We start from the raw sequence: 10,137 nt of genomic DNA, 5'->3' as shown, positions 1-10,137 counted from the left end.
TGCCAACAAGTAGGAGTTGTTGAACTTGTTTCCAAGTAGGAAAGTTTAAGATCAAAGAAGGAAAACATGAAACAATAAGAAACAAGAGCTCTAATGCAGAAACCTGAGCCAAGCTCCAAATCTCCTCTTTTCCATATATTGGCATTTATCTGGATCAATGCTTCTGATAGTGGTACCATGATCAATCACACTTTTAAGGCTTGGAAGACATTTAAATCCACAACTATAGGTCCAAATGTATGGACATCCTTGTTTTTAAAAAAGGCAATGAAATCAAGATCAGTGAGGTAATTGAAAAACCAACCTTATATTCACATTTCCTAAAGGTTACTCAATTACAAACAGAGATATTGATTTTTTTTTAAACATTTCGCCAATGATGGAAGATCAGGGTTTTTGATCCCTTCCCAAATTTAATGGACTATTCCACTGCGTAAGGTTGAAATTTGGTCAAAAACTGTTGAGTACACATGACGTAATCCTGCTAACAGACAAACAATGAATAATACATATTTATTAACTTTTTCTGCATTATCTGTTCCTCTTGTTTCTTTTTTTTGACACATTCTAATCTCTAACCAAGCACTTCAGTGAAGCACTATAACATCATGGTGAGGCTTAATTATAAGCACCTCGGGTTTTCTGCCTCAATGGGAAAACAACTGCCCCCGTTTCTCTCATTTTGGGCTTATTTTAGATGTTTTTAGTGTAAAACATGCTCTGAATCAATTCGAAAACACTTATTGGTGGATTGTAACTGGTTTCAGGCTCCATATGTCATCAATGAAGACGACTTCTGCATCACTTGATCCAACTAATCCCTGTGTTCTGTTGGGGTCCCCTTTGTATTAATTTACAGCAGTTCTACATGGTATAAAGTCACCCACTATGACAGCTGATCAAAACATTTGTTGACTTCTCTTTAGAAGATCGAGAAAAGTGCAGACAATTACAGAGGAACACAGAAACAGAGAAGAAGAAGAAAATGACATTTAATAAAGTATAATAAATAACTCTTGCATGTCAAACAACTGCAGGAAAAGCAGAATAGCCTTTCTAACAAGAATATTTAGTGATAACTTTTATTCAGAGGCGTTTCTGGCTATACGCGTACTATGCATTTGCATACGACCTCATAAGACACTAGGGACCCCAAAGGTGAGTTGTTGGCCTCATCTCTGAATATTGAAATCTACCAGTCTTTATCCCAGATTTACTTAAAAAAAAATGTTGGACAGAAATAGCTAACTGGCTATACGCACAAAATGACTCTAAAAATACCCAATAGACAACTAAAATAATCAAGATGACTCCATAAACAAACAAAACAACAAAAAATAATACATAAAAGAACAAAAATACAGAAAATAGGAACAGAAATCCACGATTGATCAAAAAAAATGCTACAAAGTAACACAAACTGCTGCTGTAGGCTATAGAAATATGATAAAACACAATTATAGTGTGGTTACAGTTTGTGTTCTTGCTCCTAAAGCTTTAAATACATATTTTAACATCTGCTTTATTTACATATAAAGGATTGTTTCTTCTTGATTTTTTTAAAAAGTTATACTCATCTTGCATTCTTTGCTCAATTTGAACTGGGGGCCCAGAAATAGCATATTTCCTATAGGGGAAAATCATTTTTATTTCTTTTCTTTTTTGACAAAACCATTGGCAATTATCAATCTTACCAGTATTGAGTGAGAGAAAGGTATAAAAACATATAATAATGTACAATATTTTCATTTAAAACTAGGCATTGCTTTTAATACAGGAGAAAATAATATATTGATATTTTTATTCCACTGCAAGCATGACATGAGTATTCTTTTTTAATGAATTCAAAGCTTGTGCACGTGCCAAATGACATGTGCTAAAAACATTTTTAATAAGCAACGACAAGATATTCAGAGTTTATGTTATTTATTTACTGGAATCAAGCAGATTCACAAAAAGAGACGGACAGGCGTCTAGTTTGGAGCAAAAAGCCTTTATTTCCTATTCCTAGAAGATGCATCAGCATGGTATAGAAGTAGGTACTTTATGAAATCCATACATGCAGAGCCACAGAGAGCTATAGAAACATCTACTGGTCTGTGACAGCAGCCCGTCCAGGGTTCAAGTTAGCGACATTAGCAATGATGATGACCCAGGAAACATTTCTCCTGTGTTTTGGTTTTTTTTTTTCAGGTGTGGAGGGGGGCGATGTCACTTAGTGCTGGATCCTACGGATGGACTGCACCTGGTTGGTGTGGGCCTGGGTGCTGAACTCATTGTAGTTCCTGTAGTCGCCTTGGTGTCTGTCTCTCTCCAGGATGTACTGGTAACCACGGTAACCGGGGAACTGATAGGCCACCCAGCTGCAACAATGGAGGAGGGGGTTGGATCAAAGCCAAGCATCTTCACTCAGAATAACCAACAAAAACAAGAAGGAAAAACATTGTTCTGCTCCTTTTGATTCATATATTCTGGTATTTTTAGTTCTTCTAACGACAATGGTTCTCAACCTTTTCAGCCCGCGGCCCCAAAATAAAGATACCAGGGAACCATCGATAAGGGGGAATAAAGGGGAGAGCTTTTTGGGGTTCATCCATGAAGTCAGCAAAATGATGGTCCATCGTGATAACCACATTTATTTATTCATCTGAATAATATACACTGTTGTCCAGGAAATTCATTGTTATTGGTGCCATAGTATATATTCATCTTAAAGATGTAAATCCTTGTTTTAATCAGAAACAAAAATGTGTTAAAAGTGACCAAAAATAATGGAAAAGGTGGTGAAATGGGATTTTAAAAACCACAGAAATTGGTTAAAGGCTGCAAATTACAGTTTAAACTGGCAAATAATGGGCATGACAAATCGTGAATGTGGTTAAATTGGCAAAAATAAGCATGAAATATGGTGAAAAGAAGTTAAAAATGACAATAATGGGTCAACATATGCGACATTAGGTGGACAAGTGGTAGAAGTGCTGAAAATGTCTTGAAAGTAGAAAAAATGTGCAGAAAAGGCATTGAAATTTGATGGAGAAGTGGTAGAAATGGGAGTAACATAGCAAAAGTGCATTAAAAAGAGCAAAATATGGCAAGAAAAAGTGATGAAAAAAGGTTAAAATATGGCACTATGTTAAAAATATTGCTAGTTTACTGAAGGCATCTGGCAACTCCCTCCCAGTGTTTCGCAACTCCAAGGTTGAGAACCCCCGTTCTGACAAATGAAAAGAATTGAAAATGAACTGAATGTGCAGATACAGTAGAGCAAGAGGGGAAAGATGACACGTCAAATTCTGTTTTAGTTTCAATCCCTGAACAATGTGAATTGAAAATAACTCAAATAATGTTGACAAAGGCAGGAAACAGAAAAGCAGATGGATTATAAGAAGGTTCTGAGTGACTTACGCTCCTGAGTTGACTTTGATGGAAGGAACCTCCTTGCTGCACCAGCCCATGGCCTGTAGGGAGGGGTAGTCGTCACACATCTCAAACTTACGTCCCTGGAAGTCCTCGCACTCGTACAGGGTCACCTTGCTGTCGCTGTGGTTCTGAGACAAAGAGGATGAGAACATGTGAGGATGATGTTGATGATGATGATGATGATGATGATGATGATGATGGAGCAGACAGAGAGGAACCTTGTGGTATTAATCAATAGAGGTGAAAGTAATGGATTGCAAGTACTCATTTTATCATAGCTGAGTTGCTTTTATTGGTACTTGTAGTTTTTTGAGTATATTTCTAAATCAGTCGTTTACTTTTAACCTTGCTATTAGCCTTGGGGTCACTTTGACCTCATTCAGTGTTTACGATTAAAAAAATAATAGACTTTGTGTTTTTTGCTTCATATTTCATGACTTTTCCTAATTTGATCAATTGATTAAGCATAAAATTATCACAATGATATTTTTTCCACACGCTGAATGCATTTTGTATCATTGGTGTTCCACTGGGGTCATTTTGACCCCAAACTGTTTTAGCTGTAAAAGATAAGTTAATGTTGGTAAATTTGAGGAGGTTTGACCTAATGATGGCGCTTGAGAACAGACGAAGGTTTAATTATCAACGGGTTATTTATGTATTCAACAAATAAACAAAATGCCTGACACAAAAAGTTGGTCAACAATTTTCGTAAAAAAAATCATTTTCTGGAGGTAAATATCCCTGGGGTCATATTGACCCCTAGGGTAAATTAGGTTTTTTGAGGATAATCGGAGGGTTAAAGTATTTCTGATTCGGATTCTAAGCTAAAATTGAGTTTTTAAAGTTGACAAAAAGTATCAAACTAAACCATTTTCTAAAATAAATTCTAGAGGCCCAGCTTTGACGCAGCTTCACTAAAATAAGAAAAGTAGGTTCTAGACTTCCTTCACTGAAGCAGAAATCTGAATGAAACTCCCTCAGAAATTTAAGTTACTTAGAAATATAATTTTCTTGGTGTCCGAAGGTGGATGGTGGACTCACAGCACACTTGATGGGTCTGAAGGAAAGCATGTGCTCTGTTCTGTAGCTGCTGTTTCCGCTCCAGGCCTCGTAGCGAGGATAGTCTCCCTTCTCCAGGATAAACTGCTGTCCCTGGAACTCTGGGTACTCATAACCCACCCAACTGTGGAGAAGACACAAGCATACGGAAGAAACACATGATTTCAAATGAAAGCTCTAACCCTCCTCAGACATGGTGGGCAGCTGGAGGCCCTCAGTCGAACATTGTGTGGCCCCTAGAGGTATAAAGTGACTCTAAAAACACACAAAAATAAAGAAAGGTACACAAAATAAGAGCAAAAATTCTCAAAATGACTCCAAAAAGATAGAAAACACTAACACACACGCACAAAATGACAGAAAACATACACAACAATATTAAAATTGCACAAAATGACTCCAAAATTACAGGAAACACCAACAAACACACACAAAATGACAGAAAAATACACAGTACGACAAGAAAAATACACAATACAACAACAAAAACACACAAAATGACTCCAAAAACACAGGAAACACTAACAAACACACACAAAATGACATAAAAAAATACAAAACTACATTAAAAATACACAATACAACAGCAAAAATACACAAAATGACTACAAAAGCACAACTGACAGAAAAATACACAATACGACAACATAAATACACATTCCAACCACAAAAATACACAAAATGACTCCAAAAACACAATATTACAACAAAAAACATGCACAAAATGACTCCAAAAAAGCATAAAACACTAATAAACACACTAAATGAGAGAAAACAATACAAAAAATGACATTAAAAACACCCACCCAACCATGGAGAAGACACAAGCGCATGATTTTAAAACAGTTGCTATGTTAGGGTCCTAATGACACTGAAACTGTCTTTTCTTTTTGTTAAACATGAGCAGGAGGCTCCTTTTGTTTGTGCAGAGCGTAAAGCAAACAGTGCCACCATCACTATAAGTTGTTATCTGATCAGCAGTCACTCAGCCATGTTGGCTCCCAGCCCACAGCTGCACACAGCACAGCTCATATCACAAAGATTCATGAATACAGACGCACACAAACACAACAACCAGGCACGCCGGCGAGCAGCGCAATAAGACCACAGGTTAGAATCACAAGGTTTGGTTCTTCCTTTTAGTGAGAGTGAGATTGTGAGGCAACAAAAAAAAGCCATTCTAGTGCAGATATTGAGTAGTGTTGATGTAAATTACTATTCACTGTTTCTTTTTGACATACTCTAATTATATATCCCTTTCCTAATTATCATTTTACCAAATATATCCTTACATAAAATAGTTCAAACTGGTCAACCAAATTTTTCGAGGCCTAAGTCAGATATAACAACCTCAGGGACACTCAGTTTATCACTAAAGACAGTTTGAGAACTGATCAATAATAAATATTGCATAGTAATTCATTAGAAATGTTTTATTCAAAGACTTCTAATTAAAGCCTAATGTTAGATATAAACTTTTGAATTACTGCCTGGTTCAGTGTCTTTGTCTCTTTTACCTTATTATAATGTGCGACGGCTAATGTTTTGACTCTGACAATTAGAAATGTGAAAGTCTTACGTAACTTAAAATAAAAGAAGACACGTGGCCAAAACCATGCCCACGCCAAAGGGAGGAGGGACCAGATAACGACTGATAAAAACTACAATCTGGGCCTGTTGGTTCGAACAATGTCTTTGCACATTTAGAACGTGTGTCTACTCCAGATGTGGTCGACAGCTGTGTTCGATGAGTGCCTGTTTTCCTATTGAATTGATATTCTTGCTGATTCATGTTCTGTTCATTGAAAATCTAATAATAACAACCGATTGATTGATTGATTCAAGCAAAGCAAAAACCTCTGACTCTGATCCATCTTAGGTTTGAACAACTACAGAGTCACTTCACTCTATTCCAAGGGTCACCAACACGGTGCCCGTGGACCCCAGGTTGCCCGCATGGACCATGTGAGGGGCCCTTAGGGGCTCTAGTCACCAATGAGCTCCATCTAAAATCTGATAAATATATAAGACAGATGTATTTAATAGTTCAAGTTAAATAATGCTGCATGTAATAAAGTTTTAGTATTAAATATTAAATTACCTATCTTTAAATGATTATTATTTTCACTTAAACATGGTGACAAATGTTTTAAAGTGTAGCAGATCTGGTGTATGGTCAGTGGTATATTGTATATAATATGATAAATATAAAAAGGATTTTTTTTTTTAAAAAATGCAATATGACATAATGGTTCCATTTTGAAAATGTTACATGTTATACAATTAGTTATAAGTTGTTTGGTAATAGCTAGTAAAATAGGAATATGATTGTTTTCAATGAAATGTAATGAAAATTAAACAAATGCAATAATTAGGAGAAATAAAGCATTTCATGTCCTTCCTATTTAAGTTACGGTGAGCCTTCCTTATAATCTTACCCTCTAATTAAAGTGAAACCATGAAAATGTAGTTATTTAAGAAGTGCTTTTCTAACTGGTCGCCGTACTGACTATACGGTATCTATGAAGTAGCTCACAGTGTCAGAAAGGTTGGTGACCTCTGCTCTATTCTATTCTAACAGTAACCTATCAGGTTATTGTTGGATTACAGTAGAGACGTAACTTTAATAGTTTGTGACGCAGGAGGAAAAGCGGTGAGATGTTGAGGATGTGGCGACTTACGGGCCATTCTCGACCTTTATGGAGCGGATCTTGGCGAAGCCTCTCTCCATGATGTTCTGGCACTCCAGCATGAACTCACAGCGCTTGCCCTGGAAGTTCTCCTCCTCCCACACTGTGATCTTGAACTGACCCATCTGCTCCATCTGTTGAGTGTTCATTCTGCTGCTGATGCTTGTTCTCCTTCCTTCAAGGTCACTCTCTGAAAGCATGAAGGTCAAAACACTTTTGTTTTAAACTCAAAGGTTTCCGAATGAAACCTTTTCACCAATCAAATGACCAGTACCAGGTTACACCCACGTGTGGCTGAACTTACAAACGGTACTGGGGGTGGGACAGATCCAGTGGAATAATTTATTTATTTTTAATTCTTTATTTTTCTGTATTTTTGCTTGCACAACTACAAAGTTTATACAAAGGGTGACATACAACACAATTTGATCGATAAATTAATAATAAGTAAAGAGATGCCTGTGGTCTTTGAGTGTTTTGTTTTAGGAAAGAGGACTTGCAGAGAGAAATAATAAATAAATAAATGAAATAAAAGGTTCAAGTCACCCTTTTCCATAGGTTTCAAAAAATATATAATTAAATAAAAGAAAAGAAGAAGAAAAGTGTACATAGTTTTATATATCAACATACATACCCACAAACACATAAGTTGATTAAATTAAATGTCCAAATTTTTCAGAACTTAAAAAGTCAGATGACTAGCTACTTGTGCTTTTTGATAACAACTCAATTAAAGTGCTAAATGAATGAAGTTTAATTTGAAATAATAATTTGAAACAACAGGACTTTATCATTCTTACCATGTATGTTGAACTTAAGTTGTGATTTTAAGTTATGCTTACTTATAAACAAATTAAAAATTATCAGTTAAAGTAACTCAAAAAGGAAGAACATGTTACACCTACTTGACATAATTAAGTAAGTAGAATTTTTTTCTATAACTTTGAATATAAACTACTTAATCTATTTAATTACTTTGAATGTTTGGGTTTACATGCAACACACAAAAATTTTAATTTACCATAGTTATATGCAACGCAATTACAAATTAAACGGAGATGGACAAACCTGAGCATCTTTTTTTCTACTTATTTGCCATTAAAACCTTTTATCTTCATACTCAAAAGTTTAAAAATAAACAGAATTAATGTAGCAATGTTCTCTTTTCCTGTTTTTTGGGGATTTCTCTTCTTCTGAAAAACACTTTTGTGTAAAAATGTATGATCAACCATCGTTTTTTTGTTTTGTTTTTTTTTTAAATCAAAGGTTTCCAAATCAAACCAATCAAATGCACAGTACCAGGCCCCACCCATGTGTGGCTATACTTACAGACGGTACTGAGGTGGGACAGATCCAGTGTAATCAATGTCGGGAGTGGGTGCATGGGCCGGTCTTTTATAGGGTCGGGCCCCCCTGGATCCGGCAGCCTTGCACACTCAGCAGCTGAGCAGAGCCGCTTGCTTTGTTGAAGCCTCCAGACCCCCATTGTCCCCCAGAGCCCCAAAGTGACTGAATCATCACTATGGCAGCCATGGTCAGAGGCAGCCTGACCCACGGCTACACAATGGTAACACACTGACACAACAGTTTGATTGGTGTGGAAGGATAATAGTAACATTCTGGGAGCTGATCCATCCTCTGGCTCTCACTGAGAGGAAACCTGGGTCCACACATGGTGAGAGATTTAAAATATTGTAATATATGTCTCATTAGGGGACACACTTGTCTTCTTCAGGTAAAACATACTGAGAGGCAGGTTACTCCAACTCAAACATGGACCTTCAGTCTAATATTTAGTGGTCCCCCAAAGGTAAATGTACAAAATGGCGTCAAAAATTCACAAAATTAAAAAAAAGCGCACAAAATAACAGCAAAAATACACAAATGACAACAGAAATAGACAAAACTATCCCAAAATAACATGTTACGAGAACAAAAACATTATACAAAATATTGACAAATATACAGTACATGAAAATGCTTTTTAAAACCAAATGTGACAGCAAAAAACACAAATTGACAGAGATATACACAGTATGACAACAAAGACAAACAAAAAGAGAGAAAAAAATGAAAATCAACAACAAAAACACACTTGATCTAAAAAAAAAAAATCAGAAAACACAACAAACTGACACGAAATGAGAAAAAAATATTGCAAAAGGACATAAACATTACACAAAAAGACAGCCAAGATGAAAATAAAAACACACAAAAATGTAGCCAAAAACACAATATGATAACCGAAACGCTCAAAATTACTTGCAAACAATAAGACAACTACAAGAATACATAAAAATGACACTAAAAACACAAAATGACTCCAGAAACGCACAAAATAACCACAAAAACACACATAATGATTCCAAAAAACACAACAGACACAAAATGAGAGAAAAAAATATGCAAAATTACACAAAATTACAGAACATATTTAAAGCTAAAATAAAAAATACACAAAACTAAATACAAAAACACAATATGACAACAACAATGCTCAAAAATATTTGCAAAACACACAAGACGGCTACAAAAATAAACAAAATGACAGAAAAATTTAGAATATGACGACAAAAATACAAAGATGACTCGAAAATAGCATTTTACCACAACAAAATACACAGAATTATGGAGAAATATACAACATTGACAAAAATACACAAACGTGACTCCAAGCACAAAATGTGACAACAAAATGATGGAAAAAAAACAGAATAGGACAACAAAGACACACAAAATTTAAGATAAAAACGCAGAACGACAACAAAATCTCTCTTAATGACTTCAAAAGACAGAAAACACCAACAAACGCACAAATTGAGAGATGAAGATACAAAATTACATTAAACGGGAATAAAAACACACAAAAATGACTCCATAAACACAAAACAACAACAAAAACACACCTAATGATTAAACAAACCATTTACAAACAACAATTAATACACACAACATGACGGTACAA

General features: G+C 35.5%; 1 protein-coding gene across 1 annotated transcript; it reads right to left on the bottom strand.

Annotated features, from left to right (window-relative positions):
• Positions 1-1,974: 1,974 nt before the first annotated feature.
• LOC114455184 (beta-crystallin A2-like) lies at positions 1,975-7,353 on the bottom strand. Its single transcript, XM_028436241.1, has 4 exons — positions 7,164-7,353; positions 4,465-4,606; positions 3,406-3,548; positions 1,975-2,363 (listed from the first exon to the last, which is right to left on the bottom strand). The coding sequence occupies exons 1-4, from the start codon at positions 7,319-7,321 to the stop codon at positions 2,216-2,218; spliced, it is 591 nt and encodes a 196-aa protein (XP_028292042.1). The 5' UTR covers positions 7,322-7,353; the 3' UTR covers positions 1,975-2,215.
• Between the last annotated feature and the right edge of the window lie 2,784 nt (positions 7,354-10,137).

This window comes from Gouania willdenowi, chromosome 21 (genome assembly GCF_900634775.1).
Source record: "Gouania willdenowi chromosome 21, fGouWil2.1, whole genome shotgun sequence".
In the NCBI taxonomy this organism is placed as follows: domain Eukaryota; kingdom Metazoa; phylum Chordata; class Actinopteri; order Blenniiformes; family Gobiesocidae; genus Gouania; species Gouania willdenowi.
This window is presented reverse-complemented; position numbering and strand designations above follow the sequence as displayed.